Source organism: Aulonocara sp. 'chitande type north' Nkhata Bay, linkage group LG13 (assembly GCF_057382095.1).
Source record: "Aulonocara sp. 'chitande type north' Nkhata Bay isolate Kocher_YH1m ecotype deep benthic linkage group LG13, A_spYH_male_GT1.1, whole genome shotgun sequence".
Classification (NCBI taxonomy): domain Eukaryota; kingdom Metazoa; phylum Chordata; class Actinopteri; order Cichliformes; family Cichlidae; genus Aulonocara; species Aulonocara sp. 'chitande type north' Nkhata Bay.
In genome coordinates, this window is record NC_141356.1 from 8,629,665 (window position 1) to 8,652,054 (window position 22,390).

Sequence of the window (22,390 nt, forward strand, 5' to 3'; positions counted from 1 at the left end):
ATGTACTGTTATGAAGGCTTCTGCGGCAAAAGATACTCACCTCTAGCAGACATGCCCGGTAGGTAGAGTCTCTTCTTTCTTTGCCGAAATGAACGGGAGAAGATGGCCCGGTGCAGCTGTGCAGAAGGTTGACAGTGTGATATTTCTGATGCTTTAAGTTTGAGCCTGTCATTTATTGGGATTGAGCGCAAGGACACACATACAGCCTGCGATTTGGTGGACTAGACTAGAACGAGCGGTGAAGAGGCACTTTCCAGCGACAGGGCGTGTCCTGGATCAGGCAGCATCCCTTTTCCCCCCCTCTCTTATTTTCCAACAAGTTTGTGCCCATATTTGAACCTAATATCACGGAATTATTAAGGAATAAATTAAATCATGCTTGAAATTCCTTGCCTGCAGCTGCTGTCGGCTCACCTAAACGTTAAACCGGGTATAGCCTACTTTCTGCCGGGGATGACTGTGCTGTTCTGGACGTGAGTTGGTCTAAATCATAAAGTTGACAGGCACTCAGGAGATGTGACTGTTGTTTCCCCCCCTGTTTTCCCATTAATATGACTACTTCTCTGGCAAACTCCTCCCTCACGTGACCTCCTAAACTTTACTCTTAAAGTGACACTTTAAGCAAGCATATAAACTCTGTCCTGCAGCGGAAAAAACGCCTAATTTCAGATGGGAAATCAGTGCATTATCAGGGAGAGTATTTATAGTTATTAATTAACACTTCACTTGAGCTTATCGGTGGCTAAACCTGTGCCACTGAATATATGAAGCGAACATGTTTAACTGAATGTTGATCTCGGTTTGTTATTGAATTTATTGGTTTATAACTCAATTAGTATGCCTTGATAGTTGTCAACCATCAGAAGGGCTTGTTTAGTGCTCTCACGCCCCCTGATGGTTGTCTCCATAACAAGCGTTTGGCGAAGGAAGTGCCACCGTGTCCAAAGTGAGCCTACGTTAACTCTCTGTAGACGTCTTGTTTACAGTACCTGTGCCAGGCCTGTAAAGTCCTGTTGTCGACAACGTGCTACGTGTTTTATTGCTTACATTTTTTTCTTTCGTTACAAGGGTCATTGTATGAAACCTCCAATCTGGATCGAGGTAGTAGCAATAGGAAGAAGAAGATAGAGGAATTCTCTAGGTCTTCTCGAGAGAAACTAGTCCAGTCGAAGAACAAAATGTTCTCCAAATTTACGTCCATTCTCCAGCACGCTGTAGAAGCGGTAAGTTTTTAACCGATGTTGATTTTATTTGTTGCCTGGCTTTTGTGTTACGTCTTTCTTTTGTTTTCCAGACACCATATATCACTACGCCAAACAAGGCTATCGTAGCTAATTGTTAAGCTAACCAATTAGCTTCGGCTAACGTTAGCGCTTTGTGTTTTTGTTGTCAGTTTGCTCATTCTGGTTACCTATGAATGTGCCTGAGTATGTGCCATGACAAAGTACTAAGTAGCCTTTTTTGTAATTGCAGCATGTCATCTGTCTGCATATAGCTTGGTAAACTGAGCTTGATAGATGCCGAGTTAGCTTATAATACCACCGAGATGCTAAGCTAACATTGTAGCTAGCTATCCCGTTTCAAACAGAAGGCTCTCGTCTTCAGGAGTGGTGTCAGAATAATTGGGTAACCGTGTTTGATATTGCGCAAACGCCTTAACGTTAATACCAAAGGGAACATGTGTGAGTTGTCCTCCTCAGCAGTATTCAAGAACTCAGTATTAGCATGCTATCACGCCAGGCAGACAACTAGCTAGAAACCAGTAATAACGTGTCTCAGCTCTGTTTTCCAGCTGTTTGAAACCACGCACAATACAGGCAACTCAAAGTGAATAACTCTGACTTCAAATGCGGTCAGACTATCAATCCACTTCTAAATAGCACTTACTGAGTAAACGTCCAAAATCAACTTACAACTCTGGGACATACTGTTATATTTGTTTATGTATTTTAAGTAGATTTCAAATAGTAAAACTCTCATGTTACCTGATAACGAAATCGTTTACGCCATTATAAATGTTTTTGCAAACTGCTGGGCTTGAAATGCGATCACATCACAATCAAGGTGTCTTGTAGCTGCACATGAGAACCATTTAGCACGAGAATATATTAATGTCTCTGTTTGAAAGTGAGTGATATATGTAGAAATGTAATTATAATCATTAGTCTCTCGATTATCATAAGCTCATCTTTTCAAAATTTCTTTTTCAGCTTGCCCCTTCGCTGCCATTACAGGAAGACTTTGTCTATCACTGGAAGGCCATTACACATTATTACATTGAGACTTCTGGTAAGGACTGTCTGAAACAATAAGTTAGAATCTATATCTTGACATCCACACAGATTCATGTAGTGATTTTTTTTTTTTTTTTTTTTTGGGGGGGGGGGGGGGGGGTAAATCTTGTCACAAGTAGCTTTGTTTGGTTTTGCCTGATGTTCTTATGTTTGATGCTGTCATTTACTGCACCAATCTAATATCGGTGCGCATGTTAGAAGCTCCCCACTCTGTGAAAAGAAGATTAAATGGAAAAACTTTACTGTGCAGTCAAATGTAATATTGGCTGCCATCAAAATGAACTAATACTGTCCACACCACTGTCCACAATTGATGATCAAACTTTCCTAATTATGCAGTGTGTCAGAAAGATGACTGACATATTTTATAAATGTAACTACAAATGTGTTATGTTGTTACTAGCTGTGCTTCTGTATGTGAACAAAAAATGTGAAAAACAAATGAAGCTGTTGCATGGACTGCTAAAGATTGGTAAGGCATTTTCCCCTCATGTTTTTAATATTTCTCATATCTTTCTATGAATTTGCTTGTTAGATGACAAAGCGCCAGTTACAGACACCAACATCCCATCCCACCTGGAACAGATGCTGGACATCCTGACCCAGGAGGAAGCCGAAAGGGAGTCTGGAGAGACAGGACCCTGCATGGAGTATCTCTTACACCATAAGATCCTGGAGACTCTCTACACCTTGGGCAAGGCAGATGTAAGGCACTCATGCTTTTGCTGACTACATACAGGAAAGTAAACATAGAGTCCTAATATTGACACTATGACTATTTTTGTTATAATGAGTTGATGATTGTAATTCTCTCACTGATAAATTAAAAAACTTCAGCGAGAAAGTAGCAGGAAATGTACAGGTGGAGTTGAAAGTACAGGCCAGTTAAAATAGTTGATGGCTGCGTTAGCACAGCATTTGGCTACATTTCTAGTGAGGTGGAGGTCAGGTTATGTTGAAGGGTTTCAAAGGTGTTTGCTGTTACGAAATAGCTGTGGTAAAGATATGCTGCTAAACTATAAATATCCAGTTATTTTGGTTGTTCAATAGTCTGTTTGATTATTGTTCCTAAATATATGATAAGCAGTTTTTTTTCTCTTCACTTAAAAAAAAATATCTAAGCTTAAGGATTTTTTCACTTTCCAGCTCTAACGATTAGTCTATAAACATTGAAGAGTGCAAAGGACAATTTGCAAGGCTTTAGTTGCTGGAGGTGAACATAAAACTCCCGAAAATTGCAGAGCAAGTTTCATGTCCTTCATTCAGACTGACATGTTGTTGTTGTAAAATACAAATTTACAGTAAATCCTTACTGCCGTGAAGACAGTGTCAGTGACTGGTCAGATTAACAAGAAACAACTGTCACAATATAGACGCCCATTTAAGTAACCTGACTGTCAAAACTAGTGTGCAGCACATAAATAGGCCTGTTCTGTCAGTGTTGTGTCAACGTCTGAATGAAGCTGTGGGAAACAGTCAAGGTTAAAGCTTTCTGTGTCTGGATGTCATTATGCTGTCACTGTCACAGACTGATGGAGCCAGAATTGGTCTGTTTTCTATGTGTGTAAATAGCAGTATTGTTGAATAGCAAGGTTGTGATTTAAATTGTGAGCACTGGGTCTATGGAGGTTGGTGTAGGCTGACACTTTCTGTCACGAGTAGTAACAGTAAATACAAAAACTGTCACTGGCATCATGAAGTTCAATAAATGGTGTTTTCCCACCAGTGTCCTCCTGGAATGAAGCAGCAGGTGCTCACCTTCTACACAAAGCTGCTGGCACATATTCGACAGCCCCTCCTGCCACACATCAACGTCCACAGACCTGTACAGGTGAGAAGTGCTGCAGTCTGGATTTCCTAAAAATATTCTGCTAACTGACACATTATGTAACTTGCTTGGATCTTGTTTTGTGACTGTGACGTGACCCTGTCAGAAACTGATCCGTCTGTGCGGTGAGGTGCTTGCTGCTCCTACAGAAAATGAAGAGATCCAGTTCCTTTGTATAGTCTGTGCCAAACTGAAGCAGGACCCTTATCTCGTCAACTTCTTCTTAGAGGTAGGCTGCTAGGGCACCAGAGATCTGCACAATTGGGGAAATATTTCACAAGCAAATATTTCTTCTTTTTTTTTTTAAGCACATCATTCAGAGAGTATGTCTTATCCTTGACGTTGTTTGTTAGAATAAGTCAAAGAGACCTGAGATAAAGAGCCCTGTGGCAACAGAAGGGGGGAAGGAAAACGCCTTGTCTCCAGACACTGGTCAGTCTCTGGCACAGGAACAAGCTGACCACCAAGATGAACCACAGGCTGCAGCTGCTGTCTCCACATCCAGTCCAACAAGTAACAATAACAGCAACAACTACAATCTGGTCACCTCCCTGCTCAACCTCACAAAGAGTCCTGTAAGTGTTCCCTGTATGAAGATGATTTATTTATGTATGTAAAGTCTTTCTCTTTTGAAGCTCTCAGTTTGAAATCATGAGCTGTGTCATATATTTTTCCTGTCCACAGGATGGCAGGATTGTGGTGAAGGCTTGTGAGGGCCTGATGCTGCTGGTCAGTTTACCAGAGCCTGCTGCTGCCAAGTGTTTGACTGAAAACACAGAGCTCTGTGAGCTTCTCACCGACAGGCTGGTCTCCTTTTATAAAGCCCTGCCACAGTCCATGGACCCCTTGGACATTGAGACTGTAGAGTCGGTCAACTGGGGGTAAATTTCTCAGTAAAACTTCATACTAAATAAAGTGACTCATAAATACTTATCTGCAGATCTGATTATTCCTGAAATAGTGTGCTCTGCTGAATACTATTTTTAGTGGTTTTATTATTTGATTTATTTGAATCCGTCCTTTAATACCTGTATTTTTTCTTCTCCCTCCTTTAGTCTAGATGTATATAACCTGAAGGAGGATGCTGCTGTCTTCACAGGGAAGAGGGCTCTCATCTCCTTCTTGTCCTGGCTTGATTACTGTGATCAGCTCATCAAGGAAGCACAGAAGGTTCTTACCCAGTGCTGACTCACTGTATTTTGATGACTCATATCATGAACAGACAGAATAAAAGAGTCTTTCCAAGGAAGTTTTTTTTTTTTTTTTAATAAATTAAATACACAAAAGGCTGAACAACATTTTTTTGTCTTGTCTTCACTGTCTTGCAGTCAGCAGCTGCAGTGATGGCAAAAGCAGTGAGAGAAAGATTCTTTGTTTCTGTGATGGAACCACAGCTTATGCAGACGTGAGGCCCTCTTTGAAACATCAATCATCATGTTTGTGGTCCTGTCAGTGTGCTACAGGCGTTGTCATGACTGCTGCTGTGGGTTTGTGCATTCATGTAGGTCTGAGGTTGGCATCCTGACCTCGACAGCTCTGCTGAACAGAATCATAAGGCAGGTGACATCGGAGGCTCTGCTGCAGGAGATGGTTTACTTCCTGCTGGGAGAGGAGAGAGAACCCGAGACTTCAGCTACAATCGCTCAGAATCCACTTAGACACAGACTCATCGAGCACTGTGATCACCTGTCAGATGAGGTTATTATGCTGCATGCATCTTTACCACTATTTATTTCTGCAAACCCAACTCATTCAGGCCTTAATATTACACTTTTTTTATACTGAATTGTAGCTAATATCTTTAAAAAGCATAAATGGCCATCTGCCTTTCAAGGACTCTGAGTTCCAGCGAAACATATGATTAACCCAAAGCCCATGAATTTTAATTAGTATTTGTAAGAGCCATTGTAGTCTTTTTCATCAAACAAAAGGCAGCTGAATCATCTGTTTGATTCTTCAGCAGTCGCTGCCTACTTTTCTGTTAGTGAGAAAACACTTAACTAGCTTAACTGCTTTTGCACTCTTTGCACTTATTGAATGAGAAGAGCCTTACTCCTTTCTTTGTCCCACCTCAGATCAGCATCATGACCCTGCGGCTATTTGAGCAGTTAATCCAGAAGCCCAACCAGCACATCCTCCACAACTTGGTGCTGCGCAGCCTGGAGGAGAGGAATTACCTGGAGAATAAACCACAGGAAGAGCGGGAGCCGCTCGAAAATGGCCAGCCTCATGATGCTGTGTAAGGACCCCCTTATGACCTTTAACCTCCCCTGAGCTGCTGGAAGTTGAAGATCCTCTGCACAAATGCAACAATTTTGAAATAAAACCAATGCATGAAGTAGCTGTGTTTTCAAGATATCTTATTACTTCTCATGCATAATTAGTGTGTGTTTTAATTGGTCAAATTCCTCTGAGCCTTGATTATGTAGGCTCACAAAAATGCAACTCGGCTAATTATTTACATAAATCAAGGCTGTGTGAGACTGAAACATAATGAGAAATAATTTGCATGTTTCTTCTTGTGCACAGTAATGAAAATCTCAATTAAGACGAACTCTCATGAGAGCTTCTTTCACTTGGTAATTGATTGTTTTTCATTCAGTAGCATTCAGTTGCTTGATGCATTAGTGTTATAATATATTTTCTCAAATAATCAATTTGAAGCCTTGAAGGTCTTCAGTCTCACTGACAAATTATACAAAGCTCCAAGCTGCCACAGACACACAAAGGGCCATAAAATACTGTGATGCAGATGTGGGTTTTCTCAAATGCGCAGGGATCTGAGGCAAATCACTTTATGAATAAATGTTTTCTCTACAGAGATCTTGAGGAGGATCCACTGTTTGGTGATGACCTTTCTCCAGAGAGGAAGCTGTCTGGGTCTGACTGGCTCAGCACTTCTCCACCACAAAGTCCTGACCATTCAAAGTCTGAGGGGAAAACAGAAGTCCACAAGATCGTGAACAGGTGCGCAGTTTGTTCATGGTGATGCACCGTGCATCGCTCAGCTCAGTTCAGTTCTCACTGTTAAACTCTGTCACCTGCAGTTTCCTGTGTCTGGTCCCCGATGAGGCCAAGTCATCATATCACGTTGAAGGCACAGGATACGACACCTACCTCAGAGATGCACACAGACAGGTGAGAGTGCTGTAGGTTACTGTAAAGCTTGTGACACACTGGACAACAAATAGAGAAAAATCTGTCACAGTGCTCTCTGGGACTGTTTTGATCCCCTGACAGTGCTGCAGCAGCTCATTCTGTATTGCTGCTTATTATTTTTCTTCATTGTTATTCTCAGTTCAGGGACTATTGTGGCATCTGCCAGCGGTGGGATTGGAGGGGAAATCCAAAGCCTTTTGAGAAGTGTAACTTGGACATCCCGTTCTTTGAGGGCCACTTCCTTAAGGTTCTCTTCGACAGGATGGGTCGCATCCTAGATCAAGTGAGTGTAATCTGTACTGCAGTATTTTCATAATTCAGATCAAGTGCTTGCTGTAGTGTTGATATATGCATTAATTCCTTCTTACTCCTCCGTTCCAGTAAAGCAAGAGAAGGTTAAAAAAAAAAAAGTTCAACTTTAGTTCTAATTAAGTAGTGTAAATACAGCTGTCGAGTGAGATCCACACAAATTAAAATGAAACTAGTTGATTATTCAAACTGATTTAATGTTCCCACACTTCCAACAGTTATTAGATTTGCTGCTGTCAGAAAAAAATGAAACACTGCTGCTTGCAGTTTACTGTGAGTGATGCCTCTCATGTTGGGCTTACAGAGATTACAGAGATTTTCTATTTTGTTTGCTTAATAATGACCACTGAAAGCCAGAACTTTACGGTCATTGTGAAGATGACTAATAAAGATTCAAAGGAAATATTCACTCTTTGGAACATGGGTTTGTTTCAAATCAACACGGCCCTTCTGCTCACCAGTGTCCAATTTACATTAAACTTTTAATAATATGAAATTGTAGCTTCACTTTAAATACTTTTCATGATATGTAATTTTGTTTATTTTCAAAAATGGTCTGTCGACCCACTTTGAGAAAAAATATTAAAGACAAAATCATGATAATTTCCTTGCCCTTTCTTACCATCAGAATTAATCAGAATCTGTAATCTGGCACAGATACATTAAAAAGATGTCAGATAATTGACTAGTAAAAATATGAAACAAAATCTTATATTTGAGTACACACCGATAAAAAACTTCACAGTGCAAAAGACAACTAGTGAAAAATTCTCTGTGATATATAGTTGAATTTCACACTGTAAAATAAAGCGTGCACTTGAGTTTCAACAGCAAATTCTGAGTTATAAAAATGAATAAAACGTGATTTTCATGCTGGGTTGAGCAAATATAACAAGCTGTACCACAGAAACAACAATAAAATAAATTAGCTTCACATATCAAATACTTTTGAAGATTTAAAAGTTTACAGCACGTCGTATATATGTTCGGACCTAAAACTGTGACATTGTTGTTGCGAATCGGAGATGCTCAAGCAGAACATGAATGAACAGAATGACTCAAGTAGAGTTTGGAGCGTATTTAGGAAATCAAAACTAATAGCTGTCAGTCAGTCGGTTACGTAAATAAACTCTCACTTTGTGTTGTTTTCATGTTGTTACTTATTGTGAAGGAAAATTTTCAAAACTCTCGATCAGATCATTTTAATTTATTTAAATCTTCTTGCCTCTCTGTCCTCCAGCCCTATGATGTCAACCTGCAGGTGACTGCCGTGCTGTCCAAACTGTCTTTGTTGCCACACCCTCACTTGAATGAATACCTGCTGGACCCCTATATCAACCTGGCCCCTGGATGCAGGTCCCTGTTCTCTGTCATCGTCAGGGTAAGGTGCCCATCTTGATTGTGCTACAGCTGCAACTTGCAATCTTGTTTCCTTTTAAAGTAGTTGACCAGGATGTGACCGCTCGAGTCATTTGTTGTCTTCAAAGGAATTTTGATGCACAAGACGGCGATTAGATGGACTCGGTCTGCTGTCACTTTGGGAATTAATGGGATTGAGTCGGCAATTACATGCAATCTGTTTGTGAAAATACGATGATTAACTGCGATTAATCGGTGAAAATATTTCTCAAATATTGACATAGTTGCTGCAAAATCACAAAGATGTTTGGCAAAATTGCTTTTATAAACATAACCAGTTGGAAACCAGTTCAGTCGAGTCCCCTATTGCAAGGAGGCATGTCTCAGATGAGAGGATTGTTGGAAACATGTTGTCAGTCTGTCTGGGAGTGACTGGACTCAGCTCGAGTCAGATTGTTTGGAGACAGTTTGCCTCCCAGTAGTTGCCCTGTACAAAAAATAAAAAGTGGTCACTGCAGCTGCTTGGAGTTGGACCCCAAATGCAAAACGATTTCAGTGCAACCCCTGGGCAACTAGCAATGTTTCTGGTTGCAAGGAGGTAGCTGTCCTCTTTTCATTCTAGTGTGACTGATCCATTAGAGTGTAATTATCTTATCCATCATTGATAGGAGACACTTCGTTGCCCAGAGCTCAAAGCCCAACTTTAATTTGTGTGCTGGGAGATTTATTACTTTTCTTGATTGATTAGTGCTGCTGCGTGCCATTTTGAATCTGGCTTCATGGTAATCTTGCTCACCCTGCTTCTTACCGGCTACAACACCAACTCGTTTTATTGTGGGAGTCAGTTCAAATCCATGAAATCTGAAGTGGAACACAATGTAAAAGTAGTTTTAGATAGTAGTAGATGTGATTTACTGCTGTTGCTCAAATTAGCTGCTGTGTTTTTGTAATTGCTCTGCATTCGTGTGTGTGTGTGTGTGTGTGTTAGGTGGTTGGAGATCTCATGTTGAGGATTCACCGTATCCCAGACTTCACACCCAAACTCTTGCTTGTGAGGAAGAGATTATTAGGCATGGAGCCAGAGGGCATCACGTACGTACTTCCACATGATTCTGGGTCGTATGTTCTGAGGTGACTTTCAGGGGATATTCTCACCTTTCTGTTTGCCCTCCCTTTAGTATCGACCACATGACCTTGCTGGAGGGGGTGATTGTGCTGGAGGAGTTCTGCAAAGAGTTGGCAGCCATCGCCTTCGTCAAATACCACGCAGCTGCCTCGTCCTCGCCGTAATCGTCCTGCTGTTCGTCCATCTGCCTCGACCGGGCAGACAGGTCAGGATGGAACTGGGCTATTGGAGGTGCCGTAGTACCGGTGGCACAGGGTCGGCAAAATATTACCACTAACTGTTCATCTCTGTCAGACTGTTAAAGCCCACACCGACGGGTGTCATCACTCCCCTTCCTCTGACCTCTCGGGCTTCACTATAAAACTGTCTCAGTCTTGTTTTTGAGCACAGACAGACACTGTCCAGCCAGCAGAGGAATAAGAGGAGGAGAGAGGTTGGGGTGCAGAGAAATGTTCACTGGACTCTTTTGAGCCTCTGCAAATTTTCTCACAGCCCCATCCTTCCATCTTTGTTTTTCACCTGCCAAAAGATGACAGCCCTGTAATTTACTACATCAAGGACGAAAGATGTTTGTGTATTTATTTTCTGTCCCATTACCACCCATCTGTAAATGTCATTGCCTTAGTGTGGACTCACACCTTTCAGTTAAAGAAAACTGTTTCCTTTTGAAACATTTTTTTTAATCTTTACCCCTCACATCGTTGTCTGTTTGAAGACAAGCAGAATCATCATGTGCGTATATGTACCTGTAGTTACATCTAAAGAGCTGTAGTGTTTGAAGATGCTGCGCTCGTGTTTTAAATGCCAAGTCATCGTATTTATTTGTCTGCTTTCAGGTTGCCTTTTTTTTAACTAATGTAAACAGTCTGTGTAATGACTGACTGAGAGGATCCTCTTTAGTGTTCATTTTCTTTCCTCAGTTTGTAAGCGCTTCGCTCTGAAAGCTCATCTGTAATCACCGTCATCCAAAGATATCACCATCCGTCACTTTTTGTTAAATGAAAATGGTGAATTTGCAAATTCTGCCAATTTGCACATGGACCTTCATTGCACTTGTTACATTATAAGTTCATTGGTTTGTCGAGACGTCTTTGTGCAGACTGCGTATCCAGTGTTGGAATTTTCATACACCAGTGTTTGATATATTTTAAGACATGCTTGTTTTATTTGTGTTTGCACGCTTTCTCTATAATTATCGATTAATTTATTTGATCCATTCAAGGGAAAACATGGCGAAACCAACCCTATTGATTTTATTTATCAGTCGTAAATAGGACTTGGGGCATGCAACACAATGTTTTTCTTCCTTTTGTTGGCTTATTACATTTAAAACTTTATTTTGGGTTGTTTGCATCTACAAGTTGTAAACAGTTGAACCACATTTGGATTTCAACTTTTCCTCTTTTTTTTGTCCAATGATTCCCAAGAACCACGGTAAATTAGATTGGAGGAAACCCTTTAAAAGGAGTCCTGTTTTCAGTTAGGAAACTGGAGTAGTTGTAGGAGCTCTGAGCTCCTTCAAAGGTTATCATAACTTCCTACAATGTGTTGCGTTTACTTGCAGTGTTACTTTTATATCCAAATCTTGAATGGCAAGGAAATGTACTCGGTGCTGTGTATTGTTGGGGCGGATTATGTGCTCGTATGTTGTGCGGATCTCTCGGGACGTGAAATTAAGCGTCTCGGCTCACAGATCAATTATGAATTACAAAAAGGATTTGAATTAGTCTGTATCAATATGCTACTTAATGTAACTTTTGTTGCTTGTGTGTTCCCAGTGTGAATGTTTCCGTTCTATGGGATGGTCTTTGAGCACTGAGTTTGATTTAGTTGCGTAACTTTGCTGTGGAGAATCATTCATTGAAGCCATGACTCACTGGTCTTGATCCTTTGTTTTTGCACCCATTTCCTCCTGGCCCCACCTCGAAACCATCACTTAAGCTACATTATGCAATTGCTTGCAATGAATCAAATTTGCACATCGTCTTCATCAATGTTTTTAATATATATTTACACATCAAAAAGCTTTTTTTCTCTTTCTTTTAAATATTTTGTTGCGTGAACCAAAAAAAGAAAAGTCGAGGATGTCAGGAGAGTAACATTTCTACTTTAATTTTAAACCTTTGTTTTTGAACCTGTCAATTGTTCACACTTTTTTTAAATCAACCGTGTTTCCAACCTTTTCTGTATAGTTGTATATTGTAAGTGTACACTAGCAATAGATATACTAGCTGGTGTAAATGCATGCTTCTACATTATTTTTTAAAGGCAGTCCAGCCATCTGTGACGATTTCTCTGCTGTCAGCACTTTGGTCTTTGGAAATAAGACGCCTTACTTCACACTGTGGATTTCTGAGGGCTCCTGGAATCAGTGTGGAAGGGGGTTTCTGCTTCTTTGCAGTCTGTTGTAATCTTACTATGCTTCTTATGTTATGTGGGCTTGTTTTGGTTTGTGAAGATATACAGGACTCTGTGTAGTCAAAACTCTGATGCCAGTTAATTTCATGTCTTGTCATCTTAGACCAATCACTGTATCATGTTGATCACTGCTCATCTCTTAAATAGGAAGAGTCTTCTACTTCCATCTCATTGGGGTTTCATTCTGTGATTGTGCGATGGCTAATTTAAACAGGAAAAGGTGCACGCTCGCGCCTCCCAATGCTTCAGAATACCGAGAAGCAATCACTGCAGTATTGTGCGCACTCAGAGGCATCGGTTGATTTATTCCTCATCAGCTGTCTTCATCACTGCTCTTATACACACAAAAGGTTTCATTCAGGACAATATGGTTTTGACATTCTCCGTCCCAATTAAAAAAAAACAAAACAAAGTTCCTCAGCAGGAGATGTGGTCATTCTTTGAACAGTTCGTTGTGTTTCATCTTGTTTTATTACAAAAGTTCTGTACAGTGAAACAAAAACACACAAAATAACCATTTTCTTTCAAACCACAAATTCTATTCAGTAATCCCCTTTCAAAGTAAGATTTCCAATGTGAGAACTGAATGCCCGCAACATGTAATTTTCCTATGCAAACAGCCCTGTAGGACGACATGAATAGAGCAGAGAAACCATCGGGTGTGAAAATGACCGCGCTTGCCAGCGAATAGCTGAACAGAAGTGGGCATGGGAACTTTAGCCTCTGTCAAATTCTCTTTGGCTTCAAGCCTGCCATGCTCAGTCGTCCGACTAATTCTGCAGAAATGAGTGAATAATCTCACTCTCGGGGCACAGCAATGGATTGTATGACAGGTCCAAAGTCATGTGAGGTGGTTGGAAATAAGTAAAGCTCCCTTTTTGCTGTGCATTCACTTTTTTTTTTTTAAATCAGCCATGGAAGAGGAGAGGCACTATGGTGCAGAAAGAAGGCTCTCAGTCTAATGACTCATTCTTAATGATTGTTGAGGTACATACTGAGATTGCAGTCAAACAGGGTCTTACACTTCTAGCTGAAGGGAGTATAACATAAAGCACCTGAAGTCACTTTGCCAAATTAAGAGATCCTCATTCTTAGAAAAATAATTCTAGTCATCACTTGAGCAACAGTGCTGTGATTGTGTGCTGAAGAGCAATGCAACGTCTGTACAGTGCGATTACCTGCTCTTGTTAAAACCAGACTTGATGCGGCTTTATTAGCATCATTACAGTTAACAGATGCTAATCGGCACTCTGCTTTGACGAGTCAGTCTTTCAAATATGGTGGCATTACAAAAATAAGTGAACAATCTCCATCTAATGTCACTTAAATATTCCTTTATGTCTCTAGGCGTGAACACAAAATGTAAAAATAATAAAAAAATACAGATTTGTGACAAAGGAAACTTGTTTCCACTGGATTGTCATAGTTTAAATAACTTCTGCACTGGAAGTGCCAGGTTCGGCTTCATTTGGAAACCTCACATGTGAAACTGATGTAATACCAAATGGAAAATTTCCCAGCCCCACCCTCGCTCAAAAAAAGGATGAGGAGAGTAAATGAAAATGATGATGTACTTTGTGACCCAGCTACCCGGAGTCTGAAGGACAGTCCTGCAAATATCACAAAAGGAAAAAAAAACGTCCAAAAAACATCCAGGTTTCTTTCTCCATCTTGTAGTGAAAACTCCCAACAGCGTGACAGTATATACCAGCAAATGATGGTACATTAAATTAATTTACACTGACATGTAAATAATTCTTTTTCTTTATCCAAATCAATTTCATGTACATACAAAAACCACTACGTTAAAAAAACAAAACAAAAAACAAAACAACTACATGCCGCTGCACAAAATTAACCAGGATAAAAATACAAATCATCAATTAAAAAAAAAAAAAAAATATGTACATTTCCAAATCGATTTTATTTTTTAAGTCGATAAGCATCTCCCCGCCCATTTACAAACCTCAGATATGTGCGCACACACTGACACATGCTTGTGCACAAACTGCTCACACTGGAACATTCAGACAAACAAATGTCTCTTTGGCTGGTGTGAAGCTGTGGCACTTTGCTCTGTGTGTGTGTGTGTGTGTGTGTGTGTGTGTGTACACACACATGTAATTACATAATGTCAAAATAAAGAAAAAAACCACACACACACGCGCAAAAATAACCATCAAACGGCATAGAAAATAGGTTCCGATGATGGATTTAGCGCTATATCTCCTATGCATCATATATATATATATATATATTCCAAAACATACTGTGTAAGGGCCTGCCACACATAGGCCCTTGATTTTGTGTGTGTGTGTGTGTGTGTGTGTGTGTGTGTGTGTGTGTGTGTGTGTGTGTGTGTATGTATTATAAAGTCACATTCAGAAGTATGATGTGAACCCACAAAGGAAGGCATCAATAAATAGAGATGTCAGTCAGTGTGTGTGTGTGTGTCCCTGGGTCTGCCATGTTAAACAGCTCCAGCCGTCTGTCAGTCACTCTTTGAGTTCTGTGCTGTTCACCACCTGGAGCTCCGTCAGGTTACTGCTGCTGCCGCTCGACTGCTGGCCAATCACCATCTGGAAGGCAACAGAGCGATGTCAGGAGACACTACATCAGACAGCCATCGCACGTTATCACATCACACAGCGCGCAGTGCAGATGGAGATCCTGCTAAAGTGCATGCCATTTATCACAGAGTGATGCTGCAACAGATGCTGATGTTTTTTCTCTGTTATGTGTGTAGGCTGCGGTCTTATCTATTAGGAGACGTTAGATCCAATTAAAGGACTATTTCTCCTATTCCAGTTCAGTGAGGGGATTTTCCCATCTGCATATAGTATAAAATACAGATTAATTTGATATAAAATGACATCAATAAACTCCTAAATATTCAAGTTCTGGTTTCCATGCACTGACAAGGTGGTTTTGAGTCTATAGCATGTGTAGAAAACAAGTAAGACACTATGCCAGCTTTCATTCAAAAAACAAGAGCCACAGGCTCGATAGAGCCTGTGGCCTCCTGAGTGCCAGTGCTCTGTTAGGATGCATTAGTGCGGTCACATGGCATGCTGGTTGCGTAGGGAATTTGAGAGTTTCACTTGTAAAATGCAGATCTTGCCGTACTGGGTGTAGCTGCACTGCTGAGACAGGGATCTGCACCGTGCCTGGAGGTGCTGTGAGGAACACCTGAGGGACACCACCTATGTGAAGAAAGAAAGAAAAAAAAAAAGGAAAAGATACATTGATTAGAATTTATTGATTACACTTTTTTAACCCTTGTGATGTCCTCCCGATTTGCATACAATGCAGTTCATCAGGGGTCAAAAATGTCCCCACTTCATTTGACTGTTTTTTAAAGTATAAAGTATAAATTGTCAATCAATTCAGTGTTACACCTTAGTTTTACTTAAGACCAACACATTAACACATAATTTACCCAACATTTTAGGGCCACCAGACCTTCTTTACAAAAAATACACCCTGTTTTTTAGCAAAAATAAAACAAGAAAATTAAATATTTAATTAAATTAAATATTTTAAAAAAAATTAAAAAAATTAAAAAAAAGAATTCTCACTAAAGTTCAACATACAGAGTGCTGTATGTTGAACTTTAGTGAGAATTCTTTTTTTGAACCATCTATAAATTTTAAATGGCAGCACATAATCACACCTGTGGTCCTCAGGGCTCAAAAATGACCCCGTTTGCTTTGAAGCAACAAGTATAAAATATCATCCATCTCTGTGTTTCAAGGTTTTATTCAACTTTATTCCAACTCATTGCCTGACAGTTTTCTATATTTTGGCATGGTAGGAGGGCATGAGTCTGAGTGAAGGCAAACTTTCATGAGGACAAAGGCGTGTCCATATTTGACCCAAGTGCAGGAGGAAGCTCAGGTTTATTCCTCTGCACTGGTCCCATCATGGACAGCATTCTTTCTGCAGTTGCAGGCCAAGGGGCATATACAGTAAACAAGCTGTTACAGGTGATTGTTTTCTTTTGGAAACCTGCAATGTTAGGGACAACTCGTGTCCTGACTGCAGGACAGACGGTTTGCCATCGCACACGAGCATGTTCCATGTACAGCTGGACCTGCATCACATGCTGCCCATGTTTTTGTCTCAAAGTTCCCTGGTTTACTTGGATGTTCTGTTGGAGGGGACAGAGTCCTCTGAAGGGGACTTGGTGCTCATACAGTCACATCAGTACCAGGATCTTACATCACAGCAGGAGGAACACCCACTTGTGTTTCAAGTCAAGTCAACACCAACACACATCATACACCTCAAATGGGAGCACGTTTGTGTCATGAACGACGATCATCTATTGTGTCTTTATCAAGAAATTATGTCCTTTTTGTGCTTCTATGATTAATCTTGTGTCAGCATGAAAACTTCTCTACCAGACTCAGGATGTCATAAACTGGCCGTAGCGACTCTACTGGATGCACGGCAGTAAGAATCAACACACCCACATATGCCTACAGCTGCATTCGGTCCATTTTTCTTCTTCTCTTGTTGTCCCTCCTTGTTCATCATTGAGTTGGCTGTAGAGCAGGTCATCTGCTAATTGGATGGTTGTTGGTTCAATCTCTGTGTGCTCTAGTCTGGAGTTCTTACCAAGGTGTCATTGGGCAAGTTACTGAACCCCAACTTGGTCTCTGATGCATCCATCAGCATGTGAACGTTAAAAAGCAGAATACAAGCAGAATACACTGTGTATAATGCTTTCAGTACTCGAGTAGAAAAGCCACTGAAGGAGTATGGGACCTGGCACATGTGCTTGGACTGTGGTAGATCATCTTTCTCTGAGGCACATGAGAGAGTCATGCATCGTCTGTCACTGGGAAGGTTAGAAGACCAGATCAGTGTTTCCTCACGTTACTGCAAATATTCCTCTGTCTCAGCTGATTCCTCTTTCCTGCTTGATTCTTTGTCTTCATCATAATTGAAATGGATGATGTGTAGTCCTCTGACACATCTTCTATTTCAGTTTCACATTCTGAAAATTCAAGAAACTTCAAGAAGCCCAGTCACTTTCTCTCCAAGCTCCTCAGACTACCATGTCCTGGATGCCTGAGAACCTGCTTGAACATAGTTCAGATTCTTCATCACTTTTCTTCACTTCATAGCCTTCTTCCACTTCTGCAGGTGGCTGATGTGCTTTTTCAGAGAAAGGGTAGCATGTGCTCTAAATATTGACAATATTTTCTATATCTTCTAACCCTGGATCTTCCTGAACATTGATTCTCCCTCCTCATTATACTAGAGGACAATATGTGCTTTGTCCTACTGGTCATTGCTTTGCACAACATGGTAAAAAAAAGTATGCTCATCAAAGTATGCAAATCTCCAGTGCAATGGAGGCTTTTGAGGATACTTTCTGTGTATGTATTATTGTAGAGTCTACCTTACAATACGAAACACTTTGATGCGGCTGTTGTTGTGATTTGGCGCTGTATAAATAAAATTTCATTGAATATAGAGCACCTGCCTCCTCATTGTGCTGCCTGTTGTGGTTGTTATGACCAGTGCTTGACCCCACACATCAGTGATCCAAGATCAAAGATGTTTGAAAGCAGTATGGTGTGAAAATACGGCTCTTTGCAACACTTTGTACTTTGGGGTCATTTTTGTCCACGAGGGCCAACAACGTTATAAAATTCAATAAAAACCACATAAATAAATCAAATTACTTAAAACTTATTCCAATCATTCATAGTATAGTAATGAATAACTTCTGTTATTTTCAGACCATTTGATGAATAAAAAACACATTTTTGATAGCAAAAGATTTCTTTAGAGGACAAAAATGACCCGTGGACATCACAATTAATTACAATGCAATCCACATGAGCCACTCAGGAAGCTGTGTGTGCTCGGAGCCTCACCTGTGTCTTGGGCTTGTGCGTGGGACACCTGCATTGCCGAGGTCCCCTGGGAGAAGGCGTTGAGCACAGCCAACCCGCCGTCTGCCAGCGTGGGCGTGGAGGCGTACATCACTGTGTGCGGGCTGGGGTACATCATGTGACCTGCCACAGACGTTGGCACTGATGAAGTGACAATGGTTGCTGGGAGACTTACTGTGGCTGCAAGAAGAGCCAGAAAGGGAGGGAAGCGTCATTCAATGGGTTAAGTGGTGTTTATGCACACTGGCCAGCAGATGGCACTTCATATCTATCCAAATTCAACTGCTAACTCCTACTCATGCAATGTAGAGTGGCAATATTACTCCGTCCTCTGGGAATCAACTCATCCAAACAAGAGGAGAGCAAAAACAAACAGTGCACACAGTAAGAACACAACATATTATGACCTAAAAGGATTTTCTTACTAAAAATTAACAATCAAAAACTCACAAAGGGATCCCATTTCCACTCGCCATCATGATGGGAATAATTATGTACACTGTAGTTTTAATGTTGTGGGACCAGTGTGCAGTTTTTGTTAAACTATGGTTCACTAAGAAAATCTACAAACCCTGTTTGGAACACGTAAATCTGCCTGAAAGACACACGAGTGTCTGTGTGGTTGGCCTACCAGTGGAGTTTGTAGAGGTGTGGGAGATCTCAGGGCTGCTGTCACTGTTGGAGGTGGGCTGGGTGTTAGGATGGACCTGGATAGCTTGGAGCTGCTGGGGTACCCCTGGGCCTGGAGAGACACAGCGGGCAAAAAGCCACTACGGTAAGTCATCAAACACCTCGCCCAGGCCCAGAAGGGCTGCAGTAGTGTGTTAGGGATGAGGGGTGCAGCAGTGAGGACAGCGAATGGTAGACGAGGTAGAAGTCATGCAAGCAGCATTAGGTGCATGATTATAGAGCAGAAAAGGGAGCGTTAGCAGTGCTAGCAGCAGAAGGTTTATGAAGACATGATTAGCACAGGACACGCACAGTCGTGGCAGCATGCAGAGCATGTCACCTGTGAGGGAGACAGCAGCAGGGAAGCGGAAGACAGCCTGCTGTCCCTGCTGTGGCTGTGGGGTGACGGCCAGGGCCTGACCATGCTGCCCCTGGAGGGCCAAGGAGTGCTGTTGCAACTGACTCAGAGGAATGGTGGGGGTACCAGGAGGGAGAGGAGTGCCTGCTGCAGGGGTGTGCACACAAATGCACGCACGCACACACACACGCACAGACACACACACACACACACACACACTCTAAGGTTAAGTCTAAATATGAAAGGATAATGCAGTTTGAGAAAGAGCTAATACGTTCATTTCGCATGGAGTTCACTGTCACTGTTAGTCGTTTAATACCTTCAGTTGCTCGACATTTTGGCAGCACTTTAGGCTGGAAACACACTTTCTCTTTTTTTAACATTTACCAGGGCTTTAATCAATATGTTTTTTTAACGTTTAGAACACCGGCCTGATAACGTGACGGCAACCAAACAAACAGAATGAATGATTTTCTGTGAGTGAGTCTCATTTGCAAAGCGTGTTTTGTGAGTCTTTTAAACTGGATTTTTTAAATGTAGTTATTTCCTTGGACAATGCTTGATGCTCTTATGTTGGCGTGATAGCCTGACACCGATGGCATGGTGTGAATTGTGCCACCAGCGTGCACATAAGTGCACAAAACTATCAACTTCTACACATTCCTACAAGGTCAAAATTCCACAGTGTGCTTTGGGTTAGCAAGTGACGCTTTTATAAAAGGTCACCGACTGAAAATAACGCAGAAGTTGAAATTTCATAGATAGCCACGTGAGTAAACGACAAATCAGAGGTCACCTAGTGGTGTGGCGTTTACTTTCAGCACTCAAAGGTGTGTGTTCAAAAAGCTGTAAAACCTGAATCTGCAGGCGTGTGATAGGTCATGTGACGTAAACACTAACTAGGTGAAACTGTCCTTTTGTAAATCCCAAATCATCCACCTGCTGCACAACTTGTTCTCATCTTCCTCCATCCAAGTGAACTAATGCCAGCCATTTCATTTCTAGAACGTGACTCTGGAGCTACACCCTCACGTTTGGTCATATGCTCCACAGACAGTTGCTGGAGTAGGGTGGGGGCAGGCCCCTTCAAGCTGTCAGCTGAGGAGGCTTTAGTGTGGGAGGGTGTGTTGTTCCACCTGGCGCTGCTGCTATGTGCCAGACAGGTGGTGAGGAGGAGAGAGGGCGCGAGTGAGCGAGCGAGAGAGAAAGCAACAGAGGGTGCGGTGTGGGGGGGAGAGAGCGAGAGAGAGGGAGAGAGAAAGAGAGAGAGAGAGCGTAAAGGTTGCAGAGTAAGATGGTGAAAGAAGAAAAAAACCCACATTTTTTTAAAAAGGCGGGAGGACAGAGGCACTGCCTGGCTGTCCTTCACACGTCAGTCAAGATAACAAATAGTCCCCATTAGGCCATCGTGTGCCTGCGCCGTCAGACGCTGTGGCGGAGCACAGACAGCAAAATCTAGCGAGTGACATTACTGTCAGTGCTAAGATAATACAACTCTGACGAGCGCTGGGCATGTTTGGCTTCACAGCTGTAGCGACACTACTGTGACAGAAGACAACATGGCAAAGACTGCCCCCACTGTCTAACAATCCTCAGAACTGTGAACAGAGCAAATAAATATTCCAAAGCATCCTATACAGAAGGAATCATTTTAAATATCTTTTATTGAATTTTTAATATTTCTAATGCCTTGACGGGCAACTGTGATCCTCTTGGAAGTGCCCCTATAGACCCGTATCTGAAAAGGGGAAGCGTAATGAACAATTAAGGGAGAAATCATTTAGACACTCTGGAGGGGACCTCAGATCGAAGCCTGCAGCCCTAAAGTCCTCACCGACTTCCCTTGGGTTTTAAAGCGTCTGCCCTAAATGAAGGGTCACGTCTCGGTCGAGACCACTCTGTCTCCACAAAGTCCGCCTCACATCCTCATATATAATGTCAGCGCAAGCCACCGATCCTTCATTGAATATTCATGACTAATTATGGCCCTTGTTCATCAGCCCTCGCTGCCAGGTCTATTGTGTCCCTCTCACCTAATTATTCCTGTCCCCAAGTGACAATCAAAGGCAGGGCCACTCGCCAACAGACGTGGCTCCCCTGAATACTGGGGGCTTTGTAAAAACCCGAGTGTTGGCTATGAAGAGCTGTTGTGTGATGTAAACAGCCCAGAGAGAGAGAGAAGGGGGGGCACGAGCACTCTGAGATGACGGCTGAGGTCACGCCGCAGTGCCATTTTCATTCTAATCAGCTAATAAGCTAGACAGCACGATGACATTAACAAAACATGAAGGCCAGCAGGAGTGTCTCTTCCAAAGGATGAGGTCAAAACAAACAAATCATTAGGAGTATAAAAACTGAGCTGTGGATGATGAGGACGAGAAGCCCGGGTGGGTGTTTGCTCTCCAACGTACCGGGCATGAACGTGAAGCCGCCGGGCAGCTGCATGACCCCCGTGGAGGCGCTGGCAGTCTTGAGGACGGTCCCGTTGGCACTGATGTTGCTGTTGGCCGAGACGGGGGCCAGGTAGTTGGTGATGGGAAACGAAGATCCGCTGCTCACCTGCATGGTGGTGGAGGTGGTGGGTACTGTGGACTGGGCGCTGCTGGCCGAGCCTGGCAGGGTCGCTACTGTGAACGTCGGCTTCAGGGCGTCCTGTGGGAAGAAACCAAAGGGTTTAGTTCGGCGTTCCCCGGCTCGTGTCAAAATTCTGAAAACATGTTCCGAACTGGAAATTTAGGACTTAATAAAGCCTCGAATTAAAAACTTCAGCTTAAATGAGCAACTGTTCAAGGTGGCGTTTTTGAGGCTAGCATTTCCAGCTCCAGAAACGCCAACAACTGCACACCTAAAACAACACAATTAATGGGGCTTTTCCTCCACGGGCAGCTGAACACGAGGACGGTTGAAGGGAGAAGCCTTTAATTCTCGGAGCATTTCAGGGACCAATGGATGGCTGACATA

At 42.0% G+C, this 22,390-nt stretch overlaps 2 protein-coding genes across 5 annotated transcripts in view; one reads left to right on the top strand and one right to left on the bottom strand.

Moving 5' to 3' along the window:
- fhip2a (FHF complex subunit HOOK interacting protein 2) lies at window positions 1-12,901 on the top strand. 2 transcript variants are annotated; one of them, XM_086258554.1, is made up of 18 exons: window positions 1-58; window positions 1,069-1,223; window positions 2,211-2,289; window positions 2,830-2,999; window positions 4,021-4,125; window positions 4,229-4,351; window positions 4,476-4,697; window positions 4,807-5,003; window positions 5,178-5,292; window positions 5,451-5,527; window positions 5,628-5,820; window positions 6,198-6,361; window positions 6,943-7,089; window positions 7,170-7,260; window positions 7,421-7,564; window positions 8,831-8,971; window positions 9,938-10,041; window positions 10,128-12,901. In XM_086258554.1, exons 1-18 carry the CDS (start codon window positions 1-3, stop codon window positions 10,237-10,239), a joined length of 2,397 nt encoding a protein of 798 aa, XP_086114680.1. In that variant the 3' UTR covers window positions 10,240-12,901. The 2 variants fall into 2 exon arrangements, with proteins under 2 accessions (XP_086114680.1, XP_086114679.1); XM_086258553.1 differs by lacking the exon at window positions 1-58 and adding an exon at window positions 818-946.
- The window catches only part of LOC147315630 (serum response factor-like), a 27,734-nt gene continuing 17,403 nt past the window's right edge, over window positions 12,060-22,390 (bottom strand). The window contains exons 3-8 of one of the 3 annotated variants that reach the window (XM_086258557.1): window positions 21,841-22,081; window positions 19,412-19,576; window positions 19,034-19,144; window positions 18,385-18,582; window positions 15,595-15,696; window positions 12,060-15,072 (exon numbers count right to left, since the gene is read on the bottom strand). In XM_086258557.1, the coding sequence (XP_086114683.1) occupies window positions 15,035-15,072; window positions 15,595-15,696; window positions 18,385-18,582; window positions 19,034-19,144; window positions 19,412-19,576; window positions 21,841-22,081 (855 nt within the window). In that variant the 3' untranslated portion in view covers window positions 12,060-15,034. The remainder of the gene's footprint in view (window positions 15,073-15,594; window positions 15,697-18,384; window positions 18,583-19,033; window positions 19,145-19,411; window positions 19,577-21,840; window positions 22,082-22,390) is intronic. The other 2 variants (XM_086258556.1, XM_086258558.1) reach the window with 2 other exon arrangements.